Source organism: Marmota monax, unplaced genomic scaffold, assembly GCF_021218885.2.
Source record: "Marmota monax isolate L192 unplaced genomic scaffold, Marmota_monax_Labrador192_F-V1.1 WCK01_AAM20220418_F8-fsc00020, whole genome shotgun sequence".
NCBI classification, from domain to species: domain Eukaryota; kingdom Metazoa; phylum Chordata; class Mammalia; order Rodentia; family Sciuridae; genus Marmota; species Marmota monax.
Window position 1 is genome coordinate 6,599,740 of NW_026692912.1, and position 18,204 is coordinate 6,617,943.

Below are 18,204 nucleotides of genomic sequence, written 5' to 3' on the forward strand. Positions count from 1 at the left end.
GAATTGTTCCTAAACTAAAAGAGAAGTAGTTAGGGGCTGAGGATAGAGCTCAGTTGGTAGAGTGCTTACCTCACATACACAAGGCCCTGGGTTCAATCCCCAGCACCACCAAAAAAAAAAAAAAAAAAAGAGCAGATTTTAGTGTCTTTAATTTTTTTCAGTTTTAAAATTGTCTGAATATGTGTTTACTAGTTTCAAACTATGACAAGTTGAGATAGATGACTATGGGAGAAAAAAAGACAATATGACATCATTAGAATTACAGGTAAGACAAGGGGAAACCCAGAGTACAGACAAGAACACAGAAAATTTTTAAGAGAGTACAGATGTCATGACATTTATTAAAAGGCATGCTACAATGCTATATTTGTTAGGAAAAGAGATTGGAAATATCAAGTTATAGCAAATATACAAACTGAAGGAAAATGGAATATACTGTAGTGTACAGAAGCTTGAATTAACCATGCACTACGTAGTTAGAAAATATGTTTTTAATATTTTATCTTCTCTTTGCATTTATAACATAATTCACTTCAACAATCACAGAATCCTTTTCTTCCAATGCCACAAACTGTATTACAAATGAAAGCTGGTACTGCTGCTTATCAAAATATACAAGACAATTGATGTTTTTATATAAAACCACTTTATATGTTAACTTGTTCCCAAAAACCTTTTTTCTTTTTTGGCCTGGTTAAAAAAAATGTTGTTACAAATATTTACAGCATTTTATTCTTATAAACTGAAAAAAGGGACTTTCATGAACAGATCACATAAAACACAAGACTATGTCAGAGGCTCCTAGCTGTGCTATTTTGTTTTGTTTTTCTTAAATACAGTACTGAAAATGCCCATCAAACCCTTGTCATCCTAATCCATCTGTTCACATTTGCACTCCCATTTTCTCTAAGTAGTCTGTTCACCAATAGAAAATACAAAGTAAAGGCCGCTCTCAACTGGGTCTTTCAGAAAGGAGCTTGGGGAAAATGTTTCACAGAGGAGTTAAAACCAGAACACTCAGTCTTTGGTCAGAGCAATGAGGTGACATTTTGATGCAAAACTTTGCTTGGTCAGCAATCTTTATAATTAGTAATTTTTCGATGTGGGATGAATTTTTAAAAGATCTGGGTAACAATGAATGGTAAAGGAAAAAGGCCAGAGTATGATTCTTTTTAATGACCCCCAAAATAGCTATTTAAATATTTATTACAACTACTACATAGATCCAAGAACTGAAAACAACAAAAATAATCTGCTGAGAGTGTTGAGTTAAATTTGCCATAAGCAGCTTTCAATCATGAGTATTATCACCAAGGTCACTGGACCAGACAAATATCCCTGTTCTCTGGAACATATGCCTCAGGTTGCAAAAACTAAGGTGACTACCACAAAGCAGCTCTGTTCTTGAACCAGCATAATGCTCTATAATGAAGATTATGTGATAAGACAAAAGTATAACTGAGACTTCACACAGTTACAATTATTTGCTTGTATGACTAGTTCGTGGAACAACATTCTTTTAAAACTCTGTAGTACATATTACCTGAAAACCAGAATACTGATACTATCTTAGTCTCGAACAAGAAGAAAAGGTCATTTAAGACTACTGAAGAAGGCACATAAACTTTGGTCCTGTTTTGCTTTTTTCCCTTTATAAACCCCCCCAAATTAAGATTTAGTTATTTTTATTTTTTAAGCCATTGTTAGAATTTGCTCTGAAAAAAGACTGCAAATAGTCTTACAGGTATCAACACAACTCTTTTAAAAGACAGCTAAGTTATACTTTTAAAGTTTTGTGCAATCTAAACCATGTTTTAGCACAATAAAAGTATTTTAGGTCTGGCAGGTTCATTAACAGATAAAAAGTTAACATTAACAAAAGATCAAGACAAAGAAAAGACTAAGAAAAATGCTTTACACATAGTGATGCTGTCCTTTTTGTTGTTGTTGTTTTATAAATAGCAGTACACATTAGGTTTTCTAAGAAACAGGCTGATCGTTTGGCAAACTTAGGGTTTTTAAGGGACTTAATGGGAAGGAAAAGATATGCTTTTGAATGTGTCATTTTTGTCCAAAAATATTTAATGGGAATAGAAGAGAATCTACATGACAATACACTCAAATATAAACATCACTGATGACATGGAGACTTTGAACAAAGTTTCGGAGCTGAACAGAGATTCATAGGAGCTAATTCTTAAAACGAAGTAGAACTGATGACCACAATAGCAGATGGAGACAACGAAGACCTCACTCCCATCAAGAATCAGGCAGGCAAAAATTATGGCTCTACAAACTGAGTTCAAACATTTCTACAAATAAATGATCGTAATATTCAGTCTTGAAGAATTTATGGCATTCTCTGTAGGAGCTACTAGGTAATCCTGATACTTCTCCAATAAGTTACAGATTAAGATAATGCATCATTTTTCTATTTGTACATTACATGAAACACATTTTACTGCTATGTAATTTATTTAAATCTCAACGTAAGATGTTTTGGCATAAATTGCTATTGTTAAATATGTACTGCTATTTTTTAAAGTCCTGATATATGCGTGTGTGTGCATATATACACACACACACACTTTGTGTAAGTCAATATACCTTGAAAAGTGATAAGTATACCTTAAAATAAAGTGAATAAACTTAAAAATAGGATATTATGATAGATCAACAGTGAAAACAAACCACTGCTTAGAAGATACTGAAAAAAAAAAAGTGTGCCAAAACAAACAATAAAAAAACAAATCTAGTTTTTCCACTATCCTCAATTTTTTTTTTGAGTCTTTTTACAAAAACTATGCCAACACAAATACCGTAGATCTCTATAATTCTAATAGCAAAGAGTTCAATATGGACAACATCCATGTGCTCTATAGCTAATTTTAGACACAATCTGATGGCTTCAAACATGCACTTTTAAAATAATATCCCACTTTTCCAAATCTTAATTTGGTTAATTTTCTTTTTCAATAAATAAAAATGTATGTAATGTGCATATGTATATACATTAGAAGTGTATGTATGTATATACATGAATCTATACACACACACACACATACACACAAACAACACACACACACATATCTACATAAATCCCTGAAAAGGATTCAAATGTTCTTTCTCAGACTTAAAGGCCATCCCCCACTTCAAAATTACATTCAACACCATTATTTCCCTTCTGCTATCAGTTACTTGCTACACTTAATGCTGGATGTTATGAGAATTATGAATTAATAAATTACATAGTCATCCCAAAGTAAACAAAGTAATCCAATTTAACATGTCACTGGAAGTTGCTTGTGTAGAAGGAAAAACAAAAACAAAAACAAAAAAACAAATTTTGGGAGATTTTCCAATTTGTTTCCCTTCCTCTCCTACTTGGGTGTTTAAGGTAAAAATGTATTTCATAAGTGGGGGAAAAAAACCAATAGATAAATGATAGTATACCTGTCTATTCAGCCATTTCAAAGGTCTCAAATTAATGACCTTTATATTCTACCAACTAACCGTTACTCAGTGTTGAGTTACAACCTATAATCTCTTTCAGCTTCCCCAAAACAACCTATGTTCAAATTAATGGCTGGAATAAAGCAAAATGATTTGAGATATTCTTTGAAAAGTTAAGATGAACCATTCTGAGAATTATGAAAAGTGTAAATGGGTGGACGAAATTAATCCCTCTGAATAATTCTGCTTTAAAAAAAAATCTGATCAAGCATTGAAGGAATAATAAAGCAGTTTCTTGTTAAAAAGAAACAATTTTACATAATACAATCACTGAAGCAACATTAAAATGTACTCTTACATTCAACCAGAAAGAGAAGGAAAGTATGAGAAATAACTAGTTTTCTCATACTCCAACTATGTGGGCATTCAGAAATGAAGTTACATTAACAAAGAAAAGCAAGTTCTCACTTGAGTACTGAAAAGAACAAGTAATCCTGAGACAAATTCTGATGGGCAATAAAGATTAGAAAAGATCCAGAAACTGAGATTGCATTCTATAGCCCCAGATTGGTGTATGATAATTGGCAATAACTGCTACGAGTCACAATGTAAAGAAGCCTACAAATGTGTACTGAGTTATTCCCAAAACCATTCACCCTTCCCCACCCCATCTCTGCACCAAAGCACCAAAGATTTGAATAAAAACTATTACTTATTGAAAACCACTTAAAATTGTAATGAAAATAACAACAAAAAATCTTTAAAATCCTTACCAAACCAGAGAAAGCAAAAACAAAATGCTCACCAAGCCCACAATATAGTTTTCAAGATATTTAGATAAAACTCTAACCTATTGTATCTTAAGCACATAATAAGGCACATAAGAAGAAATTAAGTAAATACACAGTAATTCTGAATAAGTATTAGATAGATTATAGTGGTACAAAAAACCCTTGAGATTAATTTTTTCTAAAAGAAGACCTTACCAAAAATAACTTCTAAAAAATCTGTCAAACCATATGATAGACCTGAATATTTCCTTAAGACTGTAAACTTTTTTTCCTGAAAACAATTATAAAAAAGTAGTTTATAAGTAGGATTATTTTTTAAAAAATTTTCAAGATCATATTATATTACTCGACAAATCAGTATCATTTTGAAATTTAAAACATGATTTTTCTAATAAAATTATTAATTATTCTGACTTATTAATAGATCCTGGTTGGATTCTTCTTAATTTCCCTGGGGACAGCTGAAACACTTAATTTTTTCCAGATAGTCTTAAAAAGGTAAGATATGCATATTCAAAGGAGTGTCATACAGTAGAAAAAAAAAAAGAAATCATTGAAAGAAAACATGCACATTTATAAGTCTGCTTCCAATATAATTCAATGTGTTTATATGTATAACCATCAATATATGGCAAATATTTGACATAATTTATAAGTGAACATAATTTCCTACAGGGGTCAAATTTCTGAATCATAAAGTTAAAAACTTGGTTGCAAGTGATTTAAATTACTTACATCAAGTAATTTTAAAAGTCCATATGTTTAAATTTCTCAAAGCTCAAAAGGAGTTTAGAGATGTTGTATAAGGCTGATCTGGACCCAAACTAAAAGAAAGCATGTTCTTTTGAAATCTAATTTAACATAGGGAATTAAATTACTGAAAAATATTTTTCCTGAAGGTTATTTTTATACAAACCATGGTACAAAGGAATAACAAACCTTCGATCATATACTGGAAGGGGAAAAAATGGCGGGGGGGGACCATCCCTTGTTTTGAATATACTTGAATATGAAACTCAAGAGTTTTTTTTTTTTTTTTTTTTTTTGAAAGAGGCAAAATTGGTCTTGAGCTACTTCAGTCTATGTCTGTAGGTTTTAGTAAAATTATGGTCCAGTTTTAGAGGAGAAAAATTCACAGAAAAGTCAGATTGTAGATTTTGAGAAAGAAACTCTGAGGTGGTGATTTTCTCCAAGATCATGATTATGAAGCTCAATGAGGGCCTGGATTGCTTCTTCTACAGATGCCAACTGAATGAGCGCCATTTTACGATCTTTCCTGGAAATGGCATAAGAAATAGAGAAAGTATTCAGAATTAATTGTTTCCAAACCTTCTTCCACCAGAAGACTCTTAGAAATTTGCATGGTGTGTTAAATAATATATTTTGTAAAAGCAAGGACTTACTGAAAGAATTTAAAAGCCTTCACTGAACATCCAGCTTCCGTGAAAAGGTTCTTCAAATCATCCATTGTAACAGAAGGGCTGTGAAAACATTACAGAATGTCAACGACATCAGCTCCACTTCTCAAATGAAGCACAGATTAACTCTGGTAATCATCAATTCTCTCTAGTATTTTACATTTCAAGCAGAATTACTGAGCCAGGTAACAGACATGATTTGGAAGTATCCAGGAAAATATTCAAGATGGCACATACATGTCTTAAACAATGGAATTTTGTCTCAATCTTTGCTGTAAAAAAAAAAAAATGTCATATATATAAATGTTGAGAGCCACAGCCTAAGGGGCCCCAGCAAACTTCCAGCTGCCAGCTGATGATTGGCTCACAGCGGCCCCAGCAACTTCTAGCTGCTCTTTGGTGATGCTCATTGGGCTGTTTCCCTACCCTTTCAGACCACGGAGCTGCTCATTGGGGGACTTTTTTTGGCTCCGCCCACACGACCCAGCCAATCAGCCTCAAGAGGAGGAGGAGTGTGGGAGGTTGAGAGGCTTGTGGGAAGCCGGTGGTGGCAGTTGGGCTCTGAAGGTTTTCCTGAGGAGCTGTGTGGTTTGGTGTGTGTGTTCTAAAAATAAAGTTCGTTTCTTTTGACAAGTGGCTCCTGAATTGTGCCCAGCCAGACTGCGGCATTTAAAGGTCAAAAAATTCTTTCTCTCTCTATATATTCTATCAAAGTGATTATTCTTCACACCACTTGACTCCAGTAATTAATTCCAGTACTTCCAAAGTTACTTCTCTAGGTCTGTTCTTTCGCTATAGTCCAGGATTCTACATCTTCAATTGTTTTCAAGGTAATTCTGACAGAATTGTGGTAGCCAGGCTTTGAGACGGCCCCCAATTACTTTTGCCTTCTAATATTCACACCCCTGGAGGTTATTCCTCTCTCTTTTTTTTAAATTTTTTTTTTTAGTTGTAGATGGACATGATACCTTTATTTTATTTTTATGTGGTGCTAAGGATCAAACCTAGGGCCTTACACATGGGAGATGAGTACTCAACCACTGAGCCCCAACCCAAGCCCTAATATTTCCCTCTTATAACTGAATAGAAATGACCTCTGTAATTTTTAGGACACAACAGAAATAATGATATGCTCCTTCAAATAATTGTACCCTTGCCTAGACTTTGCTTTTGGTGCTGGAAATTAAACCCAGGACCTTGGCACATGCTAAGCACATGCTCTGCTACTGAAGTCAACTACATTAGCTCCATAGTTATGAGCTATGCCCCTCCACCCCAATATTTTGACTGCAATCTTATGAAAGAATCTCAGTAAACCTACCCAGCTAAGTCACCTTGCTATTCTTGATTCACTGTAACAATATAAGATAATGAGTATTTGAATATTTACTTCTGTGCCAAGCTGTTACATTCTTCTGTGATCTGTTATGCAATAGTAGACAAGATTATAATACAGTGATCTATCACATGAGAGTTAATAGATGAAAAGTAGACTCCTCATCTTCTCATGATTGCCAGCAATAATAGTCTAGAGCAAACACTGGCTCTTCAGAGACAGATATGAACTCCAATTTTATTCCTCACTCATTTGGTATATAATTTTGAGTAAAATTACTTATCCTGAATCTTAGTTCCGTCAGCAAAATGAAACTATTTTCATTTATTTCATAATAATCCTTGAAGTAAGGGATGACCTTACTTCAAGGATTATTATTATAGATGCTTTTTCTGGTACCAGGGATTGAACCGAGAGGTACTTAACCACTGAGTCACATCCCCAGCCTGTTTTTTTTTTTTTCCCATTGAGACAAGGTCTCGATAATTTTCTCAGGGCCTTGTTAAGTTGCTGAAGCTGCCTTTGAATTTACAATCCTCATGCCTCAGCCTCCCAAGCTGCTGGGATTACAGGTGTGCACCACTGCAAACAGCTTCAAAGGTTATTATAGAGAAATTCACAAAGACAGAATATAGAACAGTGGTTACCAGGGTCCAGGATTATGGAGAAATGGGAGTTATTGCTTAGTGAATATAGTTTTAATTAGGGATGATGAAGATTTCTGCAGCTAAAAGTTATATATGCACAATAATGTGAATGTATTTTTCAATTTTTTTTAGTTGTTGATGGACCTTTATTTTATTCATTTATTTATATGTGGTGCTGAGAATCAAACCCAGTGCTTCACAAATGGTAGGCAAGTGCTCTACCACCGAGCCACAACCCCAGCCCCAATGTGAATGTATTTAATGTGAATGTACACTGTACTATACAATTAAAAGCAACCAAAATGGAAAATGTAATGTTATATAAATCTTACATTATTTTTTTAAACAAAAGTTTGTTGTGGCTTCCCTGCCAAAAAGGGCTGTTATGGAGATGAAATGAGGCAACATGTAAAGCACCAGTGCACTGCCCAAAACTTGGAAGATGGTTCAAATATGTTAATATCCTTTCTTTTTTTAAGGTCATGTCCTATGCTGGCTGCAACTGTTGACTAGCTTCTGCATAATCTGTTGTATTTTAAAAGCTAACAATGAAAGGTCCATTTAGCTATTCCACAGTGATGAGGTATTGAACTTTTAGATCCATGTACTCTAGCACTGTAGATTTTTTTAACTTAAGTGACTCCTCCACAATTTCCTAGCTGGATGAGATTTGATCCACTGCCCAAATCAGATTAAAGGTTTCTCCTCATAGCCTAATCAGACAAGCAGAGAGGTGGGCATTGAATACTATTTAAAGTAATTATTTTCCTTTCCTATTTAGCTCCCACTGGAACAGGGGTGCTTGAGATCTAACCTAGGTCTTTGAACATGGCAGGAAAGCAATGTACCACTGAAGAACACTCCCAGCCCTTAGTCTACCTTCTTATTCTTAATAATGTCCCAGAACTTTAACCCTGTCTCTTCAGTCTTTAACCTATTCTGTCCTATCAATACCACCTACAAAAAACTTAAATGTAGTACACAGTAGGTAATTATATAAGAATATATTATAATGTTAATTATTGTAAATATAAGCTTGAGATTATGATTTCTAATTTAATGCTCCTGTGTCAATTTGGTTGAAATATTCACAGAACTGAAAACTTGGGACTTAAAAATAGGTCAAATTTTTACACACACATATACAAATACACTCCCCACAGCTTTTACTCCTCTTTTCAAAGGTTATCCCATTTGATAATTAGTTTAAAATATACAAAATTGCCATTTCTGTAAGTCTACGATTTCAAGAATTAGAACAGGAGTTGCCTGTTTTTCTTAAAGGGCCAGATAGTAAAAATCTCAGGCTTTGTGGGCCATATAATCTCTACTGCAGCTACTCAGCTTTGCTACTGTACCTCAAAGGTAGCCACAGATATTCCATGATGAGTACAGCCAAAACTTACTTTATGACTTACACCAAACTTTAAGGAAAGGGAAATCTGAATTTTATCATATCACTTTTTTTTTCTTTTTTTCCCAACCATTTTAAAATATAAAAATCATTCTTTGTCCACAGACCATACAAAAACACACATGGGCTCAGTTAATCCCCGAGTTAGAAGCTGATAACTGAAGAAGACATAAATAAAACACTGATTAATAGAGATCTTCTTAAAGTGGTTACAGGAAGATAACTTTTATAGCTTTTAAGTAATCTATATATATAACATATTTATGACTTTGTAGTTTGTAGATAAAGAGTACAGAATTCATTTTTAGGAAATTCTTAGATACATAAGATACATAAGTTGCTTTTGCTATATTAGTTACTAAAAAGTTGTTACTTCTACAAAGGAAAGGGCAGGAATATTTCCAATGGAATATTTCCACTTGCATTTATTTTTATGCCCTTATATTACCGAACAGCAACTAATTGTTCATTTTCTATTTGAAATAAAAATTACAAAACATTGGATCACTTTTGGAAAGCATGACTGGAGATATAGTTAGAATAGTTTCCCTGTTTTACTTTTCCCAGACCACATACTATAGATCATCACCTAAATAAGTAATTTATTAGGTACATACGGAATGTTGGAAAGATGCAGAGTGGCTGATGGTGGAAAGATATTCTGGAAATTCTTAGAGCCAGGCTTTTTAAAGCGATGCAAAGGGCTATTGCTGAAATCCTTAGTCAGACCTTGGTCTTCTTGTCCCTCTCGAGGAAGCTGAACTGACTGGTGTTTGGACAATGTAGCACGAAGCACTTTTCCATAAAGTCTCTGGCCACTTAAATGGTTCATTGCTAGTGTACGGGAGAAAAGGGAAGTTCGAGTATTAAGTTAGACTCTCAGTAGTATGTCCTAAGTTATCATTTAGTCATTTAAAATTATAGTCAGTTTAAGTGTTAAAAGAGTTTTAAATCCAAAATATTTTACGGAAATGTATTAAATAACCTCATTTTATTATAATGAAAGCATTTTTATTTTTTTTATTATTATTTTTTTTTATTGTTGCTTGTTCAAAACATTACATAGTTATTCATATATCATCTTTCACACTTTGCTTCAAGTGGGTTATGAACTCCCATTTTTAGCCCATATACAGATTGCAGAATCACATCAATTACACATCCATTGATTTACATATTGCCATACTAGTGACTGTTGTGTTCTGCTACCTTTCCTATCCTCTACTATCCCCCCTCCCCTCCCCTCCCCTCTTCTCTCTCTACCCCCTCTACTGACCTTCATTTCTCCCCCTTGTATTATTTTTCCCTTTCCCCTCATTTCATCTTGTATGTTCTTTTGTATAACCCTGAGGGTCTCCTTCCATTTCCATGCAAACAAAAACAAAACAAAACAAAACAAAAAAAAAAGGGACTACTTTCCAAGCAGAGTGCTAGGAAGTTTCAGAATGCCTGGAACATAGTAAATATTAATGAAATGGTTACTGAATATATTAGTTTTATCTAAAGCAAAGAAATAAAGACTAGTGATGTTTTTCTTTTACTATTGTTATTTTTCCTTTTGTAGTGCTGGGGATAGAACCCAGGACCTTGGGCATGCTGAGCAACTAATAGCTACTCTACCTGAGCTACATTCCCTAGCCCCTGAGTAGCAATATTTTAATAGCCCTTGTTACAGTATAGCCTTAGAAAGACACTTTCTTATACCATCATTTGGAAGTTTGCCTTAACTTTTGAGCCACTCAACTGTTAAAGAAAACTTAATTTAGAAGGAAAACAAAACCAGATAAAATGAAACAAAATGCCATGTTTATTAGTTTAAACTTAATGAAAGATCAAATAGATAAATGAACTTCAGAAAAAAAGAGTAATTCGTAATTCAGACAAAATATCTTTAAAACTTAAAGTATAAGCAAGTACAAATAAAATGAAGATATTACCACCAGCAAGTACTCTTATAATATTATATTTCTAATAGCTTTACATTTGTTTATACTGAAGGAAAATTCAAAGGTAGGTCATCGTCATCATCATCATCATCACATTATTATTAATAATTAGTACCTAGCTGAGCTTGACTTGCATCTGCCATCTGAACCAAGGCATTTTCTTTCTTATTAAACATGATCTTCACTCTATGGACATCACCATATACTCCTAATTAGAACAAAGCAAAACAAAAACACTATTTAGTGTTTAATTAATTTTACTCTTTCATACATATTCACCCAAGTCCCAGATCTATTTATCTACTCAAGTTTTTCACTTGGATGTCCCATAAACACTTCAAATTTAATGCATTCCAAACACGTTCATCCCCACTTAGCTCTCCCCATTTTCAGTGCTGAATAGCTGTGGATAAATGGTACCATCATGCACATAATTACTGTAGTCAGATACCTGGGAGTCATCTTTCTTTTTAATATTTATTTTTTAGTTTTAGGTGGACACTATATATATATATATATATATATATATATATATATATATATTTTTTTTTTTTTTTTAAAGAGAGAATTTTTTAATATTTATTTTCTTTTAGTTATCGGCGGGCACAACATCTTTGTATGTGGTGCTGAGGATCGAACCTGGGCCGCACGCATGCCAGGCGAGCACGCTACCGCTTGAGCCACATCCCCAGCCCAACACTATATTTTTATTTTATTTTTATGTGATAATGAGGATCGAACCCAGTGCCTCATGCATACTAGGCGGGCACTCTACCACTGAGCCACAATTCCAGCTCAATGGGAGATATCCTTTAACATCTCCCTTTTCTTAAACCCTTACATCCAGTCTATTACTACTCACTAGCACCCACAGATTCTATGGCCTAAATCTCTCTTACATTTGTCCACTTCTCACAATCCTCACTATCATCATAGCTATCACCATTTCCCATGAGACTATGAGAACTACCACAATGGCCTCTTAATTCATTTCATTACACTCATTTTTTTTCTTAATAAGGAGTTTCCCAAAGTGGATTCCACATCCCAGAGAATGGAAAAAATGATTCATATATGGATGTGGGAAAAAAATAAATTTTTTTTGAGACTGGGTCTTGCTACATTGCCCCAGCTGGTCTGAAACCCATGAGGCTCAAACAATTCTTCCTCCCCAGCCTCCTGAGTAGCTGAGACTATAGGCATGCACTGCCACACCCTGTTTCAAAGTCCCGTTCCCCCCCCCCCTTACTGGGGATTGAACCCAGGGGTGCTCTACCACTGTGACACATCCAAAGCTTTTGTTTATTTTATTCTGAGATGGGGTCTTGCTAAATAGCTTAGGGCCTAAGTTATGAGGCTGGTCTTGAACTTGTGATCTTCCCACCCCAGCTCCTAAGTAGCTGATATTACAGGTGTGTAACACAGCACCTCGCCTCAAACTCTTATTTATACCAATCTATTTATATAAATCAACATGAAAAAACTACATTTTATGAATTTCAATCTACAGATGAAATTAAAAAGTTCTGTGATATAAATAGCATTTTCTTATTTTTCTCCATCCAGTGTATTATAATATATTACAGCTTATGCATAAAAGAGTATCATTATCATACTTTGCAATGCAATAAAAGAATGCCTACAAGGGACACAGAGGACAGATGGTTATCTTGTCAAGCACCTAAAGGCAACTGAAAACCTAGAAATGAACTGTACTTTTCAAATTTAAAACAGAGAAAAGCATTCCAAATTTGCTGCCCTTCTTGGCAATGACAAGTGGCTGAAGTAGATATTCTTTAAAAAACTAAACACACACAATTTGTTCTTCAAGGTATGGGTGATTTTTTTAAAATAATTTTTTTAAATATTTATTTTTAGTTATAACAATAGTGCTTGAGGACGAACCCAGTGCCTCATGCATGGTAGGCAAGCATTCTACCTCTGAGCCACAACCCTAGCCCAAGTTTTTTTTTTTTTTTTTTTTAATATTTTTGTTTAGTTGTTGTCGGATCTTTATTTTATTTATATGCAGGGCTGAGAATCAAACCCAGTGCCTCACACATGGCAGGCAAGTGCTCTACCACTGAGCTACAACCCCAGTTCAAGTAAGTTTACTTTTAAAGAGTCATATGAAGATGTATTATTATCTTCCATGATTTTGTTATTGAAAATTACCTAAATTTGCATTATTAAAAAATTTTACAGTGACTGCAAATGAGCATACAATTTTCTTTCTCTCTTACTTTTGTATGAGGTTTTCTAAGTAAGGAAGGAAAAGTTCTAAATTGGACTGTGATGATGGCTGCATAACCATGTATTTACTTAAAAAAAAACGAAAGCAGGTAAATTGTATGGTTGTAAATTATACCTCAAAAATGCTGTTAAAAAAAAAACCCTATCAATGCTCAAAGAATTTAGAAACAAACTTTTCTATCTTGTTAAGAAAAAATCTTACAAATGAAGAATATCATAGTAGCAACCCAATTTTTTAACACACTTAAAATAACTTTTAATTCAAGCTGTACTGATTTTTTAACATATATATTTTTTAGTTATAGACAGACACATTACCTTTTTTTATTATTTATTTTTATATGGTGCTGAGGATTGAACCCAGTGCCTCACACGTGCAAAGCGCACACTCTACCACTAAGCTACAACCCCAGCCCCACAAGATGTACTGATTTAACAGGAAAAAGATAAAGCACAAAAAAGTAGAAAAAACTTTCTAGATGAAGTACAACAAACATTAGTGGATTAGATTGAAAAACTAGTACAGTAACTAATAAAGTACATCAACAATGAAACAGTTCTATTTAGATTGCTTGTTTTATCCTTGGAATAATGAGCCAAAATGAAAAACAAAATATTTCTTATCCACAATAAAGCATACTTAATTGTATTCCTCACTACATATTATTTTTTTCTTTTTTTTATTGGTTGTTCAAAACATTACAAAGCTCTTGACATATCATATTTCATACATTAGATTCAAGTGGGTTATGAACTCCCATTTTTACCCCGTATACAGATTGTAGAATCACATCGGTTACACATCCACATTTTTACATAATGCCATATTAGTAACTGTTGTATTCTGCTACCTTTCATATTAATTCTTTAATGCAAAAAGATTTTGTCATTAAGAAAACCTCTTAAAATAGTAAGTATTATTCATTTTGTTGCTCTCATATTTCTATGCTTGTGTACTTACGATATATATAATGAGCACAGTAAAAGAAGCAATTTATAAATACTTTAATCCTCCATAAACAGGCATGCTTAACTTTCTTTTTAAGTTAAGCAAGAGGGGAAAACTTTTAGAAAGTATAGAGGCGATCTTTAAAACATGACTCTCATTAAGACACTCTGTTGTATAAAAACTATTTAATGCCTTCATATTCCTCATAGGGAACCAAACTCCTTCATATAGCCTACAAACCTCTTCATCATCTTGTCCTTATGCATCTGCCCAGCTTCAATATCTTTCTTATAATCTTCATTAGGATTTCTTCTCTTCCATGTACTAGGAAATCTCACCCACTACTAGTATCTGAAAAGACATTTACTCTCCTCACTTCTGCCTGGCTAACCCATTCTCATTTTTCCTAAGTCAGCTTAACTATCATTTCTACTGAATCCCTGGGCTAGGTTAGGTCTCTCTATTTTATGCACCCATTTACAACCATTATCACCCCTATTATAAAACTTTACTGTAATTACTTAAGTCTTATTCACTGCTCTACCCTCAGTGTCAAGTACACTACTTGGCATAATCAAGAAATATTATTAAATGAATCAAATGTACTCAATTCATATCTATAGGTAACATTAAAAACAATAAAAATGAACTTACCAAATAGAATAAAAAGCCCATGTGGTGTGATAAGCTGTTTAAAAAGGATAATACAAAATATTAAGTCTTAACTAAATAATTTAAGTAAAATTTTAAAATAATTATAATGTAATAAAGAGTTGATTTTGCTTAAAGTATTATTTTATATGCTTCTCTATATACTCATAATGAACAAACTTAAGCATTTTGGGGGGATGGGGAAGTATAAACACAGGGCCTCAGACATGCGAGGCAAGTACTAAGATACAGCCTTAGCCCTTTTTATTTTTGTTTTAAAACAAGGTCTTTCTAAATTGCCCAGGCTGTCCTTGAACTTGTGATTCTCTTGCCTTCGATTTCCAAGTAGCATGCATAGCCAACCAAACTTAAAAACCATTTTGATCTAAATACAATCCTAGCTCAGAAGTCACTATATCTCCTTTTTTTTTTTTTGGCGCTTGTGGGGGTAGGTGGGTGTGTGTGAGAGCACCAGGAACTAAATTCAAGGGCACTTGACCAGTGAACCACATCTCCAACACTTTTTTTTTTTTGTATTTTATTTAGAGACAAGGTCTCACTGAGTTGCTTAGCACCTTGCTTCTCATGAGGCTGGCTTTGAACTCTTGATCCCCGCATGCCTAGCTACTACTACATCTCTTCTTGAAAGACTACTTATAGGGGCTGGGGATATAGCTCAGTTGGTAGAGTGCTTGCCCTGCATGCACAAGGCCCTGGGTTTGATCCCCAGCACCACAAAAAAAAAAAAAAAAAAAAGACTATTTACATACAATACTTCTCAACTCACATCAGGATTGAGATTGGTGACAAGTAGAACAGAATTTCCTGGTATACCACTTGCTCCAGGAATGGCCATCCTTCCAGTGACAGCAGAGGAGGTGAGGGTGAGAGGACCAAGAGCTCCAGGAACAGCTGGGACTGATAGACCTTTGAAAAACACAAAAAGCATTTCATACTCTATAGTTATCTGAAGAACTAAACAGTTAATATAATAAAGTATATAATGAAGTAAATTTATGAAGCAAATTCTGTATATAAATGAAATAAATAAATGAAGACAAAAGCAAACATGGAAGAAAGTGTGTCAAGCTACCCATAAAGAATATATCAAAGGCCCGTTTTCTGCCCCATAGAGTCTGTCTGGCAGCTGAGTCCCTTATTTGTTGAAACCATTTACTCAGTACTTTACCATACTTGACAGAGTAACTGAAATCACTGGTCTTCAAAAAAAAGTTGTTAGATTTCTCAGAGGGTCAGTCTAGCAACTACAAGCACTCCTGCTATCCCAAAATAAATATATTCAAAAGCACCTTTCTAGTAAAAGCATGCAATTTTCACATTGACATCTACCATAAAATCAGGAAAGTATTTTTTAAAAGTCCTTCAGCAGAAGCCACAAAGAGGTGCTGGGTAGTTCTATATGCCAGTCTAAATTTTGTCACCTTATTAAGTTCTAAATAAATATTGACATAATAGATTTACAGAATTCAATATTCTTTTGTAGAATTTGTTTCAGAGCTCTCTACTCTCCTAGATATTCTGAAATCATTGAATGTTTTATAATACTGTAATACGGACATTATATTTGAACTAATTCTTTTAATTTGTTGTTGTTGTTTTCTTTTGGTGGTTCTGGAATCAAACCCCAGAGCTTTGCGCATGCTAGGCAAATGCTCAACTATGGAGCTATAACCCCAACCCAATTTGCTGATTTTAAAAAAAACATATATTTTAGTTGTAGTTGGACACGATACCTTTATTTTATGTGGTGCTGAGGATTGAACCCAGTGCCTCACACATGCTAGGCAAGTGCTCCACCACTGAGCCACAACCCCAGCCCCAATTTGTTGATTCTTTAAGCTCAATATTCTTTATAACAGTCTGACCACTAGTTTATTAAAACTGTGCAATTAAATTGCAATATATTTCACATTCAGCCTATTCCTCTTGAGAATCTAAGAAGGTCTTTACTACCATTATCCATATTGACTATGCAACTAGATTCTCAGGTTGATTGCTTTTTCATGAAATCCACACAGAAAAACCCTTTCTCCATTCCCTCCAATTCATTACTGCAACGTTTGCTACTGTCTCTATTATGTATTAGCTAAGAGTACAGCTTACTGTGTATTATATACCACACTGTAAAAGTCTTAAGTCAGAAACCCTTTCTTTAACCACTTTTTATCTTTCCTAAATATCTACTACTGCATTTTATATGCAAAGCGTCTCTAAAAGAAATACCTAAAATGAGGGAAAACACATTGCTGCTTCCAAATATTTATTAATTAAGCTTTGGGGAGCTTCAAATAAATAAAAACTATGTTTTCAACAAATTATGTAGAACAGTCACTTAGATAAACTTAAAACTCAACTTCATATCACTCCTTTTTTTTTTTTTGTTAACTCTATCCTCTCCATTAGAGAGACAATAGTTCAAAATCCCAGATTTAGAATATTAGGGTATAAATTTAAAATATAGCTACATTCATGAATTAGCTGGAATATGGAAATATGATGTATAAAATTGGCTTTATGGCATGCCATTTCCCTAAATTACCAACTTCAGTGTTTTCTTTTCAGAGATAAAACCATACAGCATTTTTTCCTTTTCCTTAAGTTGTGATCAAATTCATTTTGTTTACCATTTATAAAAGAATGGGAGTCATTATCAAAGTACTAATCAACTTCCATTTCTTAATTATTTCCATTAACTAAAGAGAAAAAAAAAATCCTTTGAAATAAATAACATGCATAACCTTCCATGGTAATCCTCCAAGTCCCTCAACGAGGGCTGAGGATTTAGTTCAGAGGTAGAGAGCACTTGCCTAGCGCATGCAAGGCCCTGGATTCAATCCCTAGCCCTGCGAAAAAACTAAAAATCAGAAAGGAAAAAACAAAACAAAACACTAAGTGCATCAGTAAAAAGAGATTTCTCAAATTGAAGAGTAAATATTTATTAAATAAAATATTTACTGAGTGTATACTGTGTATTCAGTGCCTTCAAAGGAACTGAAAACACAAAGTTCAGGTCTATTCAACACCTAATCAATAAGCCTATTGTTAATGACCTAAGCAGCTCATACATTTTATGTAATAATTTGATTAAAAATCATTTAATGTAGCCAACCTATAGTTGCCTGTGCAAATGGAAAGTATAAATGATGCAGAACATATAATGGAATGAGTGAAATTCAAATTGAAGCCAGAGAAAATTACTTATAAATAGGAGGAAGCTGTGTACCATACAGTCACTTCTGTGCTTGATATGTCTAATGCTTTTTTTTTTGTTTCCCCCTGGTACCGAGGATTGAACCCAGGGGTGCTTAAGCACTTAACCACATCC

General features: G+C 33.9%; 1 protein-coding gene across 5 annotated transcripts in view; it reads right to left on the reverse strand.

The window, feature by feature from the left end:
- Nucleotides 1-473: 473 nt before the first annotated feature.
- The window catches only part of Ptbp3 (polypyrimidine tract binding protein 3), a 97,197-nt gene continuing 79,466 nt past the window's right edge, over nucleotides 474-18,204 (reverse strand). For all 5 annotated transcript variants that reach the window (XM_046451610.2, XM_046451609.2, XM_046451607.2 and 2 more), the window contains 6 exons: nucleotides 15,646-15,785; nucleotides 14,862-14,895; nucleotides 11,121-11,213; nucleotides 9,677-9,893; nucleotides 5,648-5,725; nucleotides 474-5,520 (listed from right to left, as the gene is read on the reverse strand). In XM_046451610.2, the coding sequence (XP_046307566.1) occupies nucleotides 5,388-5,520; nucleotides 5,648-5,725; nucleotides 9,677-9,893; nucleotides 11,121-11,213; nucleotides 14,862-14,895; nucleotides 15,646-15,785 (695 nt within the window). In that variant the 3' untranslated portion in view covers nucleotides 474-5,387. The remainder of the gene's footprint in view (nucleotides 5,521-5,647; nucleotides 5,726-9,676; nucleotides 9,894-11,120; nucleotides 11,214-14,861; nucleotides 14,896-15,645; nucleotides 15,786-18,204) is intronic.